The following is a 19,744-nucleotide window of genomic DNA, read 5'->3' on the forward strand; positions in this document are numbered from 1 at the left end:
AGTTCCATGTCTAGAAACATAGCACTCATTAATTGGTAGTCATTATGACAACCCTTTATCATTAACTAATATTTCTGTTGACCAGAGGTTCTCAAATTTTACTGTGCATGAGAATCACTAAGAGAGATGCTAAAACACAGATTTCTGGGCCCCTAGAGTTTCTGATTCAGTGGGTCTGAGATCAGGCCCAGGAATTAGTCAGCTCTTCCAACAAATTCCCAGGTACTGCAGCCACCGTTTGCCAGGACCACACTCTGAGAAGGCAGGATAGACGTCACCTTTCCCTTAGTCTCTTAGAGGTTGTGCATACTCACGGGAAAGATATCAGAATCCAAAGAAAGGACTTGGTGCTCAAGAATCATTTCTCTCCTTGCACTGTGTCTTTGAAGCACACTCCCATTCTGAGCCGTCGACGAAGTTCCTCTTTTGTGAATTCTTTCTCACTCCATTCTGAGGCTAAATGCGATGGGGCAGGGGAAGTAAATATCTTCCAGGAGAAATGATGTTTTTCTCCAGGTCTGTTTGGAGGCAGCGGAGTATCACGGAGAAAGCACTAGAATTCTGCTCCGTTAACTCATCTCCTCTCCACCCCTTATTCTGCTACATTTTCTTCACAGAAGTTTTCACAATCTGAAATTACGTTATTTCGTGTTTTATATTTTTATTGGATTTCTACCCTAGTGGAATATAAACACCTCAAGGGCAAGGACTGTTTCTTTTGTGTTTATTATTATGTTCCGGAGCCTGAATCAGTATTAAACGCTTAATTCACATCGGTTGAAGGAACGAATGAACAGAAAGGCACATCAGCCCCCTGCCCAATTGTGTTCTTCAAAACCTGGTTCTGTCATTAATATTATAGTAACAGTAACATGCTCTCTCATGCTACAGGCTCTGTGTTGGGTCCTTTCATGCATTATTTCACTTAATCTTTCAATAGCCCTTCAAGGGAGGTATTATCATCTCTGCATTATAGATGTGGAAACAGAAACTCTTAGAGGTTCATGAACTTGGCCAAGGTCACCCATGCTTATTGTTAAACATGATGTGTGTTCTCTTGAGAACAAACTCTCTTCACTCCTATCTTGAGTTTCTTTGAGCTGAGATTTGGGGTCAGCATTCTTTCAGTACTACACCTTCCCTTCGCTAGCCTACTCAAGAGCCACACCACATGTGGGGCTCGTACAGTTGAGCTAAGTGGCTCACTTTTGGTTCTTGAGTCTGCTTTGTGCTGACCTGGTCAGCTTCCGCACTCACAGAAGATTTTAGCAGCTTTTCCCCTGCTTTCTGCTCAACTCGCTCTTCTGTCTCATCCCCTGACATCATCTATACTCTTCTCAAAGAGTCTCTCACCTATGAACCTCTCTGGTCAGCACACCTTGCCTTCCAATTGGAGAAGACAGAAAAAGGAAGGATTGAGTTGTCCTGGCTTACTTCCTGTTTTCCTCTAAACTTAATCTAACAGTCATCATCCTTCCAGCTTTGTGTCTCAAAGGAAAAGTCTCCTTCCTCCACGGCCAGTCCCTCCACCAGGAGCCCTTCCCTGGGACCGTACCCCCCATGACTCCCTTTGGCTTCAGCATCTTCACCCTCTCTCCAGAGAATTCTTCTGTTGGGCTACAACACATCCAAATATTCCTCCGGCGGGGGTTCCAAATCACTTCCCTCAGTTTGATCTGCCCCACACCCGTGGCTTCTGCCTTCCCTTTCACTCAGACTTCTTGAGAAAGCAGTATGTCCTCCTCATCCTCAACTTTTATTCTGTCAGTAAAACTCATTCATTCCAAAATATTTCTCTCCAGCCTACTGCTATCCAGGACCTTAGAATACATAGAGAATAAAACAAAGAATTTTGCTTTGTGGTGCTTGCCCTCTGGCTGGTTTCTCTTCCCTCCGGTGCTGAAACTACTATTGAAGTTTCTGGTGAACAATCCGCTGTTTTAGTCCTCAGCCTTCTTGTCCTCCTGGCATCATTCGCTTTGGTGATAAACGCCTCCCCCTCACCCTAGCCCCCTCTGTCCATCTGCTCCTCCATTTCTGTGGGTTCCTCCACCTCCCACACACACTGGAAAGTTCTTTGGGGTTCTGTATTCCGTTCTCACCAGACTCCGGCTCTTTTGGAGAAATCCTATTCACAACCACAGCTCCTGCCATTGTCTGGACGCAAATAATTCCCAGTCTATAGAGAATCGTTTCACCTTTTCTCCCAGTCTTACACCTGAGATAACTATGTGTCCAAGGGCACTTCAGCCATAACCTGTCAGATGGTGATTTCAGCCTCTCCACCCTCTCAAACTCCTCCTCTCTGCAGTCCCAATCAAGACGAATGGTACCATCACCCACTGTACGACTTTTGGGGGGCCTCCATGACAAAGTTGCACAAACTGCTGGCTTAAAGCAACAAAAATTTATGCTCTCACAATTCAAGAATCCAGAAGTTTGAAATCAAGGTGTCCGTAGGCTTGCTTCCTTTTGAAGGACTCCAAGGGAAAAATCTGTCCCATGCCTATCTCCTAGCTTCTGTCAATTTCTAGCAAGTCTTGGCCATCCTTGGCTTAAGCCACGTACCGCCAGTCTCTGCTTCTGTATCACATGGTCTTCACTCTCTGCACGTCTGCTTCTTCTCTTCCCACAAGGACACCACTCATATTGGACTAAGGCCCACCCGAATCAGGTGTGACCTCATTTTGACTTGATTATGTCTACAGAGATCCTATTAACAAATACAGTCACATTCACAAGTACCAGCCGTTAGGATGACAACATGGCTTTAGAGAGGACACAGTGACACCCATAATACCCAACTCCTTTTCCAAGCTACAAATAGAGAAATCATCCTAGAAGTCTGTTCTCTTCCCTTTCTTGTCCAATCCGTCATCAAGCTCCGATTTCCCATCCGCGACGTCCCTCATCCAGCCCTCTCCGTCTGTCCTTCCTCTGCACCCCAGGCCCATCTTCCACATAACTGCCGGTAGCTGCCTGTATCCCTCTGCTCTCCTAAAATGTCTGGTGCCTACAAGACAATGTCCAGATGGTAGCTTGACACCAGGCTCTGGACTCTGGCTCCAGCTCATTTTCTGCTTCTTTCCATGGCTCCCTGGCCTTAGCCACACAGAATTTCTAGATGTGCCTTAGATGGGATCAAATGATAGAAGATACTTCTTCCAAAGAGCTTTTCTCATTCTCTGTTTTCAGACTTTTGCTATGACATTCACCATGTCATAGGGTAATCATATATTTGTTGATATATGTCTCCTCCAGCAACATCCCAACCACCACTTTCTAATTATGGTGTGAGCCTCTTACCCTCCTTATTAATGACAGGAATACTTCTTAGCACCCAAAGGTATTTGGTGAATTCACAGGTCCTTGGTTCTTAGCCCCTCCTTCAGCCTTTGGTTTAACCTTCTTGACACAGTTTTCTCATTTGTAACACATAGGTCCCTCAGTTTAGAGGATCTGTAAGATCCTTTTTTTTTTTTTTTAAAGATTTTATTTATTTATTTGACAGCACAAGTAGGCAGAGAGGCAGGCAGAGAGAGAGGAGGAAGTGGGCTCCCCACGGAGCAGAGAGCCTGATGCGGGGCTCGATCCCAGGACCCTGAGATCACAACCCGAGCCGAAGGCAGAGGCTTTAACCCACTGAGCCACCCAGGTGCCCCTGTAAGATCCTTTTTAACAGCAATGTTCTGCAGTTGTCCTGACCCTTGTGTATTGTGCTGCATGAAAGAGCTTCTCTCTTTCAGGAACAATCCAGCCAATTGCACAAGAGTCTGGCCGATGGTACCGAACCAGCATTTTTTTTTTTTTCTTAAACCCTTTGCAAATAATTTTTCAGTGAAAGACTCAGTCAGGGAGGAAACCCCTTGGCAAGATCCCAAGCCATGACTGGAAAACAAGCGCAGTGACTTTGTTGTATGACGCCCTGAGAGCCAGAAAGGAACCTTGTGCCCACGAGATAATTCATCTTAGAACCATAAAATCTGAGGATTGCAAGCTACCTCAGAGGTCAATGGACGCTGACTCCCCAGTATACCTTTGGAGTGTGTGTGTAGTGTAAGGAAGTCAGTGAGAATGTTGAAGACAGTGAACCAAGGTCCGTACAGTGACCTCATCATCATAGGAGGAGCCAAGTTCAAGTGTTCTTGCCTCTGTTTTATCCTCAAAACCCATTATATTCAATGGAATAACCGCATTTTACTCTATCTGGATAAATAACATACTTAAGAAATTATTTATCGTGCTGTTTAAATGGGAGCGTCTACACAGACAGCTGATTTGCACACCTCATCGCAAGCACAGTGTGACGTATAGTCTGCTCTTGGAAACTGGCTCTCACATGGCATGAACCCAAAAACGAATAAAAACATTTTAATATACCAAGCCCAAGGTAACAGTGTTAACTTTTAAAATTTCTCAGGAAAAAAAAATAACAGCTGCTTTCTGAGAAAAATTATAAGCATTAAGTTGCTGTAGAGACCCGTGTTTGCTCCTCTTAGGTGACTGTCAACAAGAATGCTGTTGTAAGTCAGGGAGCTGTGTTTCTGGTACCGAATAACAAGAACTTTGGTTTGGCTTTGTGGATTCTGTTGTTGGAGGGAGTGCTGCAGGCATCTGTGGAATGTTACATTCCATCCAGGAAATAAGTCACTTGTCATCAATATGACCCTCCAGTTAATTAATGTTACAAATCCACTTTTGCCATTGGGTCACATTATCTGAGTTGATAGAGAGTTTCCTTTTCAAAGGCCTCCACAGAAGATGATCACTGGGGTTACAGTTATAATAAAGCTAAAATCTGACATTCGGAATTAATCAGGAAGCATTGAACCCCAGGAACGGGAACCTGTGCAGCAGCCATTCAGAGGTATATGCTGCCATCTGCTGGCCATAAGGAAGAACTACAGGCAACGGCGGTGAGCCCTGTGTTGTCGCCCTCAGAAAACCCAAGACCCTTCTTCAAAGTGATAACAGATGCAAATTCTCAGAGCAAGGAACTAAAGAGAATGGCCCATTTACAGAGAAAAGTATGAAGGTGTTCCTTCCTCAACTGGGTCAAAAGGCCAAAAGGAAGAATTCTTTACAATTTCTGAGTTTTTCTGTTATCTTTAAAGTTTGGAATTCTGCCTTAATAGCTTAATGTAAATACAGAAATTCTCGGTAGCAGGACAAGAGACCCCCAAGACGCTGGTGGACCATGGCGTAAAATATATAGTAACTTCTCTGGACCTCAGTTTTCTTATTCGTAAAGCCAAGGCCTACTAATCTCTCATCACGCTCTTAGAGTCTGTAGGAGTCTTGTTATCCTCTCTGGGTAGTGACTGCAGTGAGTTGTGGGACAGACCAGCAGGGTGACTATCCAGATGCTGCTCCTCAGGTTCAGACTGACGTTCAAAAGCACAATGCCCTTCGCTTAGGTCAACTTTGAAAATAGCCTTTTTCTTGATGGTCAGTGATGGAGCCGAAAGCAAAAGTGAAGGTCTGTGCAATACTGTAGGAGAGGAATGCCAGCTCCGCTCCTTTCCTGCACACACACGCACACACACACACACACACGTGCACACACAATGGTTATGGTTGTAATTATTCTATAGAATAATTACTAAAAACTATAATGACCCGGGGCATCTGGGTGTCTCGAGCAGTTAAGCCTCCAAAACCTAAGTTTTCAGCTCAGGTCATGATCTCAGAATCCTGGGATGGAACCCTTCCTTGGGCTCCACGCTCAGTGGGGAGTCTGCTTCTCTCTCTCCCTCTTCCCCCCACAACTTGGTAGTGCTCGCTCTCTCTCTCTCTCTCTCAAATAAATAAATAAATCTTTTTAAAAAAGGATAACAACCCATGAAAATACACGTGACACAAATCTTAGAATCTCGATTTTGTTGCCTGTCATTCATTTCATAGCCGTAAGACTTCTGGCTGAACAGGAAATCTTGCTCTTGTTTATTTCCTTCAACAAGTATTTCCAGCTCTGGACCAGAATACTGATCACGCACCAGGCATGCGCTGACATGGGGGACTTCAGCAGGACATGCTTCAGACATTTGTCCCCACCCTCATGGAGCACAGTCTATTCGAGAAAGAAACGCCCAACAGAAATTACAAGGGCAATGAGGATTAAGAAAGAGGGGCCCAGTATCTTTCTTCTTCATGCCTGCGGGCGTCACTCCTCTCTCTGAATGTGAGCTCCTGGAAGGCCCAGATCCTAGTGCAGCACCTCAAGCCATTGCCACTTGAGAATAGACAGAATATTTCTTCTCTGGGCCATCCTTCCAGAGGCCACAGTGGCCAGTTTGCAAAAGAAAAGACAATTAAGAATGGGAGAAATCCTGAATTCCTCGTAACAGAAATACCCCTGGGTCTGACTGGGAGTCACAGAGCATTAATTCTGTGACATAAGAATTACATCATGTAGGGTCCTTTATCTGAATGGAGAGACGATTCGGATTTCTTATGGGAAAGGAGACATGGTGTATGCAGGTGCTTTCAAAAGCTAAAAAAGCAGAAGAGAAAATTATTATTGATAATATAGTAAGAAGTGCTTATGACAAATCATGTCATAAGGTTTCTTAAGTCCTTTCAAAATTTAGTCCATTTAAAAGTACCCCTATTCTTCATGAGGTCAAGCCCTGCATTGGGCTCCACACTCATTGGGGAAATGGAGAGTTTGCTTGAGATTCCCTCTCCCTCTGCCCCTCACTTCTCTCTCTCTCTCTCAAATAAATAAAATCTTTTTTTTTTAAAGATTTTATTTATTTATTTGACAGAGCGAGATCACAAGTAGGCAGAGAGGCAGACAGAGAGAGAGAGGAGGAAGCAGGCTCCCTGCCGAGCAGAGAGCCCGAAGCGGGGCTCGATCCCAGGACCCTGAGATCATGACCTGAGCCGAAGGCAGAGGCTTAACCCACTGAGCCACCCAGGCGCCCTCAAATAAATAAAATCTTTTAAAAATAATAAAATAGGGGCGCCTGGGTGGCTCAGTGGGTTAAAGCCTCTGCCTTCGGCTCAGGTCATGATTCCAGGGTCCTGGGGTCGAGCCCCACATCGGGCTCTCTGCTTGGCAGAGAGCCTGCTTCCCCTCCTTCTCTCTCTGCCTGCCTTTCTGCATGCTTGTGATCTCTGTCTGTCAAATACATAAATAAAAATCTTTAAAAAAAATTTTTTTCTGTAAAAAAAAAATAATAATAAAATATAAAAATACCCCTATTCCTAATGCTAAAATTGCTACCAGCGATTTTCCACTGTCTCAGGAAATCATATACATTAAGTTTTCTTTTTAAATTCGAACTATGTTAATAAATAGTTTATAAGTGGTCTTTGAAATTACTTTTTTCTAGCATCCCCAGATTCAGAAGGAGTCCCAGTACATCAAATACCTCTGCTGTGACGACGCAAGGACCCTAAACCAGTGGGTCATGGGAATAAGGATTGCCAAGGTAAGAGAGCATTTGGGCTCACCCTGTCTTGAACTGCACACCAGCGTCCTGACCTGGGCGCAGGCTCTGTGCTACTTGGAAACGGCTGACCCATCCTTGGCTGGTCAGTGCTGCAGATGCCGGCTTCTTTACTTGCCCACAGGGTTTTTTTAATAGGCGAGAGTGATGGAAACACAGACCTCTCCAACGGCCTGAGAATCAAGGGTTTACTCTCCCGTGAGTCTTGTCAGATCTTTATTTACTTATCGAGAGCTTTATTTACTCATAGTATGTAATTAAGAAACACAACACATAACCTGTGGTAGATTTCCGTGAAGACCCACGTAATCAGAACTGAGTGGCAAAAGCCCTCCTCGACATCTAGTAAAAGTATTAACTGACTCTGCTAATCTGGCAAATCATTTAGCACGTGAAAACAATCTATGGATTTTTTACTGAAATAAACTAAAAAACAGCTCAGGAAAGAAGTAAAAAGAGTAGTTAGAAAGTACTTTTTTCCCTCAATATGTATATTGCAGTTGGGTGCGAGATTTGGATAAATGGATTTCTTTCTTGCTTCTTCTGTGTTTTCTCCCCAGTATGGCAAGACTCTCTATGATAACTATCAGCGGGCTGTGGCGAGGGCCGGGCTCGCCTCCCGGTGTACAAACCTGGGCCCTGTCAGCGCGGCCCCACCATCTGCAGGTACCGTGCAAGGAAATCCTGACACTTGCTCAAAGCTTAGAGCTCATGTTCAAACTTACCCAACACATTTGATCAAAACAGAACTTTGTTGGCTCAAGATCTCCTCACACACCTGTATGTTTCTTTATGAATAGATTCTTAGCAAAGCTTCAACATTTATAATGTTGAACAATAATACTATACAGCTTCAGCATTTATAACCAACACTTATAAATGTGATTCTCAGCAAAGTTTCAACCACTTTCTCATGATATGCTTGTGGATTAGATGGTGATCACCGGTGAAGACTGAGCTAGTAGAATACTGTGTCTCAACAGAGTATAAAGGTGTCCAAAGCTCCATTAGCACCCAGCAGACAGCCCACACAAAGGACGAGATCATTTCCTGGTGTTTTGCCTCATGGTTTCGTGGCCAGAGCCTTGTACCCAATCTTGGACATCACACTCCGTGGTAACATAACAGCTTCTTGTTTGTATTTTTAAGAAGGACAGAACTTTGAGAGATGAAGTGTGTACAAGGCATCATTTTACATAGACTATTCCTGGTTCCTACACCAACCCTGCAAAGTATAGATTATTATCCTCCACAACTGAAGAAATTCTGAAGCTGGGATAAGTGAGTGTCTTGTGTCTTCTTTGTGGCTGAGCTGTAATTCAAACACCTTGTCTTGATGATAAATAATGTTTGAAAGAACTGGAACCATTTATAGCAGGAAAGTTCTGGCCATTGTCCTTCAGTGTTAGAGAATGGTCATATCAAAGGCCAGTGTATGTATTCTTTGCTGCTGAAAGGGTCAAAGCAGCTTGAAAGTGTAGAAGGTACAATATGGCAGATTTGACCCAGCACCTGAAGAGGTTTTCACTGGTTGTGTCCAGATGGGCTACTCTGTGTGCAGTGAGCTTCTGAAAGTGTTTTTGCTGAATAAAACTGTTTTCTGCAGAGCACTTACCATGATTTGTAATTATTTTATGTATTCATGAACATGTTTGCTGCTTGTTCTCTCCACTGGGCTCTTAAGTCTCCAAAAGACAAAGGACCATTTCACCATGTTGCACATTGTGTTCCCAGAGTTTACAAGCCAGGCATATAGTAAATATTTATTGAGTTACTAAATGAATGGTTGCTGAGTTTGGTTGGGAGTTGAGTTTCCTAATTCTATCAGTCTTCAGCTTGGGAGTGAAACACCACTTGGAGTTCCAGGCTGTCAGTTTTCCGCTTCCCAAGACGGAGTCCTTCTTTGGGATGAGGCATCCTGAGACCACCTGGGGCATCTTTCCCAGGAGCACAGGACTCTTTTCCAGTAAAGGCTCCTGGGCTATTTCTGAGGCAGATCCCGTGGCCTCAGGTCTTACTCACTGAGGGTGAGCCTGTAAGGCTCTAAGTCTTTTGATTCGAGGGAGCACTAAGATGCCTTTCCTTTCCAGACAACCAAAGAATTTTTTCTTCTGAGCATTTTTCTCTAAAACTGGGATCACTGACTTTAGCAAATAGCTCTGTTTCTTACCAGCTAATGGTTGTAGTTATTTTTCACAAGCATTGTCATCTCAGCCATTTCCCAGAAGGAAGCAGCTAGTATATACTGACAGACACACTGTCACCCAGACAGGTTTCATAGCTTGGCTCTGGCTGACTGAGTATTTGTCAGGGAGTTTGGGCTTGTGGTCAGCAGCCAGAAAGAGCCATATCCAGTCAGATGCTCAGGGGATCATCTTTGGCATCAGCTGTATTCATTTTGATCATTCAGGTCACAGACTGTCTCTGTGGTTCAATGAGAAATATATCTGGTCTTTGGCCTCAGTTCCTGACACAGCCTCAAGAGCCCAAGGAATTTCCTGAGGGATTGTGTCTTTATGCCAATGAGGCGGCTCCTGCCGGGCCCCCTGGTAGCTTCAGGATGGGGGCTGGTCACCAAAAAGACCAAGCAAGTGATTCCACCACAGAGCTCTGGACATTACCCACAACTGGGCCCTTAATACTACCTACTGATCTTACTACGGTTCCCGAGACTAGCGGCTCTCAGCTGAGGGTGACCTTGCCCCCTAGGGAAGATTTGGCAATGTTTACAAACAGTTTTGGTTGTCACACCTTGGGGGAAATGCTTATGATATCTAATGGGTAGAGGCTAAGCATGCTGCCTGTCCTAAAATGACAGCTCCCCACACAATAAAGAATTTACCAGTCCCAGATGTCAATAACATTGAGAAAACCTGTTCCTGTCAATGTAATTCCTAGGTTCCGTCATTGTTTCAGATGTTCTTCACTCTCCTCAGTCTTCCAACCCCCAAATCCTTCACTCTCAGCAAAGAAAATGGAACCCTCAAGTGGGAACTCCTTTGACTTCCCACCACGAAACCCGACAACTTACCTGCATCTGTATCTGTCCCAGCCTGCGTCCGTTATGTTACTCCCTAACAAGGGCCAGTCCTTCCATGCCTGCTGTGGTCCCCTATTCTGACACCAGTCAATCTTCTGCAGTATCACTCTGATGCCCACCACTGGAGTTAGCTCAGACCCCACAGGCCAATGGTACCATCCCCAACAAGGCTGCCTTTCTTCAGATGCCAGCCACACTTTTGACCTACTGGCTACAATTTTAGGTGTTCCCCCTACCCCTTCAGCTTCAACACATCACCAGAATGACTCACAGAACTCAGGAAAGTGCTATCCTTATTATTATTATTATTGTTTTATTATAAAGGATACAGATCAGGACCAGCCAAATAAAGAGTCACACAGGACAAGGTCTAGGAGGGCCCTGGCTGCAGAGCTTCTTTGTCCTCTCATCAACCACATGACTGATTTCAGCTCAAAGCCCCCAACCCTCTAATCACCTGTTAGTGTTTCTGGTAGCCAACCCACATGCCAAGCCATCTTGTTAGCATAAACTCAGATGGGATCCTAGGGTTTCATTGAATAGCAAAGACATTTTGGAAATGTCATTTTGGAAATACCAGGGGTTTTAGAAGTTCTGTGCCAGGAACTCGGGACAAAGACTAGACAGATGCTTTATCATACCATCCTTTTCTACTTTCTCTTCTGCTCTACGGGGTCCTTCTCATCAACATTGCTCCCTTCTTCAAACAAATAAGTTTTAAAACCCTCCTATAATTCCACATCTCCCTCCAGCTACTGCCCCCGCAACAAGCAAACTTTTCTGAAGGGTAGACCGCATGTGCTGCCTCCACTTTTCTACCCTCACTCACTCTTCCACTCATTTCAGGCAAGTTTCTTGCTCTAATATCCCATGGAGAAGGCTCTTGCTAATCCCACCAGTGGCCTCTATGCAACTAAACCCATCTTCTTATCTGACCTTTCAGCAGCATCAACACGATTGACCTCTCCTCCCTGAAACAGTCTCCTGTATTGGCTTTTCAATAGCACAACTCCACATCTTCCATCCCACCCCCAACTTCTCTGGTCACTCTTTTCTAATGTCCTCTACTAACTCTTCTTCTATGCCACCTTAAATAACCCACAGCCCAGTTAATCCTAACCCTGTTCTCATGTTACACTCTCTCTCTCTAAGTGGTCTAAATCCACTCATGGCACCATTTTTGTGCTGACCACCCACAAATCTATACATCCAACCCAGACTTCTCTGCTATCCTCCGAAACCATGTATGCAACTGTCTGCCCAGTGGCTCCACTTGGATACATCAGACACAACATCATCATCTTACCTTCCAAACCTGCTCTTCCATTGTTGTTCTCAAGTTTCTGTTAATAATAATCACCATCTGCCTACTCACTCATGCAGGACACATGCAAGAAAAGCTCACTCATGCCCAAATTCAATCACCCCCAAATCCTGTTGATTCTACCTTCTAAATATTGGTCAAATCTGTCCAGGTCTGTTCATCTCCATTCCCACAAAACCCAAGCTGCCATGATCTTTCACTTGGCCTCCAGTGGTGGTGGCATACCAGCTCAATTCCCTACATTTGCAGACTTCTAGCCCTCCCTGAGTCACCTTTCTAAATGAAAATGTGATCTCTCCCCTATGGGTAGCATTTCAGAACTTTCCACTAACCTTAGATAAAGTCCCAAATCCTTAACAAGGCCAACCAAGCCTGCATAATAAGAGCCTTGCCCAGCTCTGCCACCTCTTTTCCTCACCTGTCTCGTCCTGTTCCTGGCTCATGGGCCACTTGTTTGTCCTAGTTCTTCAAAGCCCCAAACACCATCCTTTCTTAGGGACTTCAGATGATGTTCCCTCTGTGATATTTTTTCTGTCATGTGGCTAAGCCCTTCCTATCCTCAGGTCTACAATGAACTGTCCTTTATAAGCCAGTTTGATTAGTTTAGAACTGTTTTCTCCTCTAGACACGAAAGGGCATCATGAGGTTTTTCTGCTATGACTTCCCAACTGAAAAAACATGGAGGCATTCATTGTTCTGTATCCAAAGTGCTTCACAAGTAGTTTATTCTTGATAAATGACAGCTTTTTTTTTTTTTTTCATATTAGAGAACAGCCATAAAGCGTTTTGTCTTGGGTTTTGTTTTGGTTTGGTTTTTGTTTTTGTTTTTTAGCACTTATTAAATTACTTTGACTTTAGTAACTATTTTTAGTCAGGACTCTTCACATGGCAATTGACAGAAATCCAACTCAGTCTGGTTTAAGCAACAAAGAGTGAGGGGGAGAGATTTATTAATGCACAAAACTAGGAGGTCCAGGGGTAGGCAGCTTTCAGGCATAACAAGATCCAGGAATGTAAGTGATGTCATCAAGATATGGTCTCTTTCTTAGGCACTGTCTCCATAAGGTGGCGAGGACTGCCAATGATTCTCTAGGCTTACATTTTTCACACAGCTATAAATATTAGTACAAATAGTACAAATGCCCCATCTCTGAAAAAGCTCTGGAAGGGTTCTGTTTCATGCCCATTCCTCATGATCCCACTGTGCCCAAGAGGTTGCTGCCCTCTGACTTGCCAGGTCAAGTGGGAGAGTGGCCTTTCACAAACCATGTGAGTTAAGAATGAGGGGTGTGGGATTTGGTCCCCTTTTCAGAATGTACATGAGTCCTGAAAAGCATGTGGGGCTTATATTTGTTCAATCAACTTCCAACCCCTAATTCCTCTGAAGACTCCTAAAGAGAGAGTGGGAAAGACTATATTGCTCCTTGACGGCCAGGACTGTTAACACAGTAAACCCAGGCAACCTGGAACCCAGGTCAGTAGTACCTACAGAATATATGGGTTATGTGGGTACCCATGGGTTGTCCCAGGATGGGGCAGAGAGCCCATAGAAAAGACTGGATTTCCTGGCACATGGGAAGACCGCAGCTTGGAGCATTTGGGATATTATTATTATTATTATTATTATTCATTTGTACTCACAGATTAAAGACCAGCACATCATAGTTAACAGAATAACACATACTGTGTTGGTGAGAAATCAGCCTGTGTATGTGTTTTGGGGCAAAAGAAGCAAAAAGAAACATTTGTGTCCTTTAAAGGAATTTCCCCCAGTGGTCTTCAGGATTCAGCTTCAGGTTCTGTTCGCTTTGTACAAAAGTGTTTATATATAAAGTAAGGATTTGAATATGTATCAGAAAATCTTAGGTATAAACATCCTAAGGCTTTAAGATATTTAGACCTGTTGCTTCCTGACCTCCAGAACAAAGCTATGGCTAATTAGAGCAGTTTAATGAGCCTCAGAGCTAGAGAAATACACATTTGCGGGTCACATCAGGTAGGTTCTGACAGCACAGCAAGGGCGTGCTGAGGAGGTTAAGGGAAGGTCCGCTCAGAACAAGGAGGTGGCTGTCCTTGCTGAATGAGGAACATGGATTTTGTAAGAAAAAACTGGCCGTAGAGAAAGTGGTTATAGCCTGTTCTAATATTTCAACCTCATAAATGGACACAAATATCTTTATCCTGAAGTCACTTCAAACACAGAGAAAAGTTGTTAAGAACAGTACAGTGAACCTTTTTCTGAGATCACCAATACTGAGGATTTGTCATACTTGTCTTTTTTTTTTTAAGATTTTATTTATTTATTTGAGAGAGAGAGAGAGGTCACAAGTAGACAGAGAGGCGGAAGCAGGCTCCCCACTGAGCAGAGAGCCCGATGCAGGCCTCGATCCCAGGACCCTGAGATCATGACCCGCGCCGAAGGCAGAGGCTTAACCCACTGAGCCACCCACGCGTCTTATTTCTATCTCCCAACTCCCGCTTCTCCATATCCTGTCCACAGACATGTGCTTTCCAAACCCCTTCAGAGTAGATTGACTACCTCATACACGTTTCCCCTCCAGTCTTGCCTTTGTGGTTCCTAAAGTCAAGACTATTCTCTTACTAACCATAGTACAATTATCAAATCTGGGGTATCTCATATTAATATTATCTAAACCACAGCCCGTGTTCCAGTTTGGCCGGTTGTCTCAGCAGTGCCTTCGATAGCGCGCGTTTCCCCCGCACAGACTCCGTCCGGGATTGTGTGTGGCATTTACTTATTGTGTCTCCTTAGTCCCCCTTCATCTGGAATATTCCCCCAGCCTTTCTCTGTCAGGACATTAACACTTTTTAAGAACAAGGGCCATTTATTTTATAGAACACCCCTCAGTTTGGATGTGTCTGAGGTTTCCTTATGATTCATCTCAGGTAGTGCATTTTTGGCGGAAATCCTGAGTGAGGGCTGCGTGTCCTTCACAGGGTATCACGATAGGAGGCATATGGTGTCTATTTGCCCCTCATTGGAAACATTCATTTTGACCACTCAGCTAATGGGTTTTCCAATTTCTGTCCTGTACAGATTTCCATCTGGTATTTAATAATTTGTAGAGAGATACTAGAGGCCCTATTAATATTCTCTTATCAAACACTCGCTTCTTCCCAAGCTCAAGTTCTTAACAGCCTTCTTTGAGTTGTTGTGTAGATGAATGAGTTTCTCAAACTGTTGGAAAAATATTTGAAGAAGCAAGTGAAAGGTCCTTTCATAAATATCTGACAGAACAGCTGGCATTGAGCATAGCTAAAGCAGTCTCTGAGTTCACTCTGTCATCGTGGGCTGGGTGGCAGTTCGGTCATTGGAGAAATGGCTGTGTGGAGAGACGGCCAGGCTTTCCAGGATGTTCTCTAAGGAACCACAGAGATCCACGTACATCTGAAGAAATCTGTCAGGTTCCCTGAAAACTGTGAAACCTCAGTCTCACTTTTGTGACAAAGGGTAAACTAAAAGGCAGGAAAATAAGTGCTTATCAGAACTTTCTGGAAGAAAGTCTGTTCTGGGTTATCTCAGGAGTCTGCACATTTTCCTCAGGCCCCTCGGTCTACTATTTTTGTGCCCATAATATGTTTTGTTGAGAAAAATGTTCAAAAGTTGTTCCTGTACACAGCACAGTATGAAACTAGAAACATATTTTTCAGAAAAATTTTCGACAACAGGAATTTCTTAAACAGGTTTTTGGTGTTTATTCTCCACTTATCAAGGGGCTTTTGAGGGACGCCTGGTGGCTCAGTTAGTTAAGTGTCCGACTTTTGATTTCAGCTCAGGTCATGATCTCAGAGTTGTTGAGACAGAGCACTTAGTAGGGCTCTGTGCTGGGTATGGAGCCTGTTTAAGGTTCTCCCTCTGCCTCTCCCTCCCTACTCTTCCTCTCCAAAAGAAAAAAAAAAAAAAAAAAAAAGGTCTTTTGAAAAAGAACACACTATTCTCTAGGCCCCAAGTTAATTGAGATGTTGTAGCCTATGTAAAGCATTCACTTTCCTGAACCTTTGCTGAATCTCACGAAGTGTTGCCATAGAACATCAGATTCTCTGTTAAGGCCAGGCCTGTGTACCTATGACTCCTTGCCTTTTGCTTCGGAAGGATATAAACTACTTTATGTTTTTAGATAAACTTGCAAGAATGTTGAATATTCCTTACCCACCCTTCTTGTTTTTCTCCCCTCTTATCAGGACTTAAAGCAGGCACCACTCAGGCCAATGGTCAGATCCCCCAGGCTGTACATTCTATAAATGCTGTTCTCGAAGAAGCCCAGAGGCATGCAGAAACACCTAAGGTAAGGCCAGAGAGGAACTGACGTCATTCTCAGCCTCTTTCTGGTAAGCCCGTATTCTAAACCATGAGCAGTGTCCAGTAACTGCTCTGAGAAAAGAGAAAATCTAGTTACAACAACTAAGAAGTCATTATAATTTCATTTAAGTAATTGCCTTTTTTTTTAAATCTTAAAGTTATACAGACTAGAATAGAAAGTTAAAGCCAACTGTTATCACATTGCTCCAGGAAAATGTAAAAAAAAAAAATTTTTTTATAATACTTTTGCTTGGTAAATATTTTTAATTTAGCTACACTGATTTCAGCTGAAGAGATCTTCTTGGTTTAGACAAGTGGTTTTAGCATTTTGAAAGTAGACCCTGAGTTTTAAGTCTTTGGGATTTTTACTTATCTTTTTCTGAATAAATTAGAGCAACCAGTTAGTCAGAAGCCCTATATTAAATGCTGACTAAGCCCCAAAACCAGATTAGATGACTACTAAAAAGGTTCTATTAGAAAATGTGCATTTTATATTTCTCTGTTAATGTTCCACATACATCCTCAGGGTGATGGAGAAGAAAACACATTTTAAAATAATAGCCAAATTGATATAACATTCTCCGTTAACTTCTTCTTCAGTAGAGGAGATTAATGAAGATTTATTTAATCTGAAAATTGTAGCTGAAAGTTATAAACTAGTTACTAGTCTAATTGGGAACATATCAACTGACTATTCTGTTGAATATTTTCCATGTGTGATTCAAGCAGCCTTGAATAATTGTACCTTCCATAATTCTTCACTTCACTCCCCCCCTTTCACTTTGTCCATCAGCCTGTGGTGGGAGGAATTAAAATCTTGTATTTATTGAAATTGTTATAATTTTTGAAAACCGTTGTAGACCATTGAAAGTTGTGTTTCTCTAATAGTCTTATGAGCTTCTCAAGTCCGACATCAGGCACTGAGCCATCAGCTCTTATTATTTCTATGGTTCCTGTGAGGCAACTGAAGGGAAACACTCGAAAATACTGAAAGCAATGAAAGGATCCCAGAATAGAAATGACTTAGCTTTATGTGAACATCAATTCCCAAACTGCCAGTTGAGAATTTTTTTTTAAGTCATCACTAGTCAACTAGCTCATCTTGCCAAGCAAATAAACTGAATAAAATAGAAACTCAATCATAAGGCACTTTGTAGGAAAAAAACAAAACAAAACATAACTTCTAAATTTAGTCGTCAGTGGTAAGAGGTTGTTAAGCAAAAAAAAAGCTTGATAAATTGTAAATTGCAATGATACTTATCACTAAAACAGAGGGATTCAGCTAAGCTGCCCGAAATTCCTGAGGAAGTTGCATTATATAAATGTAAGTTACTGTTATCTGTTCCACTGTTGGTAGAAGGAGGACTCTGCCTCTTCAGCCTTGGAGCAAGTCTGGTGTTGTGGTTTCCACCACAACATGGGCTGCATGATTTTCCTCTTTGGAACCCAGCCACACACCTGGCTCATTTGATATCATCATAACCTTGAGGCATAGATAATAACTAAGCCTGTGATGCTCGTTTTCTCCCTGACAGCCGACTGTCACACAGTTTAACAAAAGGTAAATCTAAGATTGTGGACTCGGTGTGTGCCTTCTCCGTCCACCCACCACCTCCCTTGAAGTTGTCATGCCAGAGGAGAAAGGCGTGTAATTGGCTTCTCCCTGGTAGCTCGCTGTCCTGGGGAGCAGCATCTTTGTTCTCAGCAGGCCGGCAATCACTGACGCAAGAGAAGGCAGAACAGTTCTGCACTGGGAGAGTTATTCTTTGTGCCCAGATTTGTACAAAGGTTACCGGTAACCTAGTGAAAACTCCGTTTCATTTTTCTCTTCCATCTTCCTTGTACTAATCAAAGGAGGACATCTAAGCCAGGAGATTTGGGGAAGGTTTGGGGAAGCTCCTTAATTTCCTCTCTGCCACCAGAGGCATGATACAGAAGCAAAATGGTTTCATAGACTCCTGCTCCTCAGACCAAGAAAAATGTTAGGGCTGCACATGCCCAGGACCTGGGCTGGCTTGTGCTGGGAACCAAGGCATGAGCGGGAATTCCAGGAGAGCGATTTTGCTTGCGTTTTGAGTTTCCTTAGGCAGAGCTTAGGGTAGGTAAAGACCTCCTGTTCCATTTACTTAAAAAGACACAGTAGATAAGCGTTAAAGAATGTTATTGTCAGTAATAACGTTAAGGGCCATTTGGAGTCATTCTCCTAAGGCAGAGCAAAGAGGAGCTGTTGGTGAACCGCCTGTGGTCTCAGGGCCTGAGCAGTGGAGGCTCCCCCGACCCCTCGGGAGGCAGACCTCGCCTCTCAGTGGAAATGTCATGCTGTGGTTGCTCTGTTGAAGGACAAGAAGCCAGCCCTTGGGAACCACGACCCAGGAGCGCCCAGGGCCCACCAGCTGCCCAAGTCCAGCCTGCCACCTCCCCCTCCCGTGCGACGGTCTTCAGACGTCTGCGGCAGCCCGGCGACGGCGCCCAGGGCCAAGGGCAGGAGCGGAGGCTTCCCTGCCCCGCCCTACGACTCTCTGCCACCACCCCCGCCGCCCCCGCCCGTGGAGGACGTTGAGCTCCCTCCGCCGCCCCCTGATTTTAACGACGGGCCCCCGGACTTCGTGCCTCCCCCACCGCCGTCGTTTGCGGGGGATGCGGGCTCTCAGTTACCGCCCCCGCCGCCTCCCCCACCTGCACCTGCACCCGAGGCCGCGAAGCCGCCCGCCGTTGGCGTTAAAAGGCCTCCTGCTCCCCCGAAGAGGAAAGAGAATCCGGGACCGCCCGGCGGGGGAGGCAGCGGAGAGCAAGATTTCATGTCCGATCTAATGAAAGCTTTGCAAAAGAAACGAGGCAACATGTCCTAAGGAAAACGGATAAATATCTTCTTGTGATGGGCATAATCTTTTCTAACCTCAAGTGCATTTTTACTGCTCTATTTTCGTGACGTCTTGTTCATTTTCGGTAAAATATCAACACATTCAGACGAGAAATGATGTAAAATGCCTCACTGTAACTCAAATACATTCATAACCATTAACCTAACACAGAAGTTAAAGAATCTGCCTAAATGTACATATCTTCACTGTTTCCACTTCTGTGAATTCATTTTCCCTCCCAAGTTAACTAAAATGTTTTTATGTTCATTCATTTTAATATGTTCAGAAGCATCAAATTAATAAAGTTTATTTTTTTCTTGAAGATGGTATTTCTAAAAATATCAGTGTATATAAATCTATTGCGATATCCACACCATGTTATAATATACTTGACCTTTTAAAATAGCTTTCAAAGTCGTGAGCCATCTAAAGTGTTGTTAATCTTCGAGATATTTTCCATCTCCACCCCCAAAGACCTTCAGAATTTTCAAAAAAAAAAATTGAAAGAGGAAAAAGGGAAAAACAGGAGAGGCAGAGTGAATTCAGTTTCTTTGAGACTCATGGCTTGATGGATGGGGTCCTGGACATACGCTGTTTTGGTTTTCCAGTGGTCAAATAGCATAGTAATGAAGAAAAGAGATGTGTAGAGTTTGGGGCTTCTCTGTTATAACACTGTTGTAAGTATCCTATAAATTAAAACTTAGAGACAGGAAAAGGCAGTCGTTTATATTCTTTAACCTGGAA

At 43.7% G+C, this 19,744-nt stretch overlaps 1 protein-coding gene across 1 annotated transcript in view; it reads left to right on the top strand.

Moving 5' to 3' along the window:
- The window catches only part of APBB1IP (amyloid beta precursor protein binding family B member 1 interacting protein), a 108,882-nt gene extending 89,393 nt beyond the window's left edge, over positions 1 to 19,489 (top strand). The window contains exons 11-14 of the mRNA XM_080812134.1: positions 7,338 to 7,436; positions 8,015 to 8,120; positions 16,022 to 16,125; positions 18,479 to 19,489. Of these exons, the coding sequence (XP_080668260.1) occupies positions 7,338 to 7,436; positions 8,015 to 8,120; positions 16,022 to 16,125; positions 18,479 to 18,988 (819 nt within the window). The 3' untranslated portion in view covers positions 18,989 to 19,489. The remainder of the gene's footprint in view (positions 1 to 7,337; positions 7,437 to 8,014; positions 8,121 to 16,021; positions 16,126 to 18,478) is intronic.
- Positions 19,490 to 19,744: the final 255 nt, after the last annotated feature.

The sequence above is a fragment of the Martes martes genome (genome assembly GCF_963455335.1).
Source record: "Martes martes genome assembly, chromosome: 8".
In the NCBI taxonomy this organism is placed as follows: Eukaryota; Metazoa; Chordata; class Mammalia; order Carnivora; family Mustelidae; genus Martes; species Martes martes.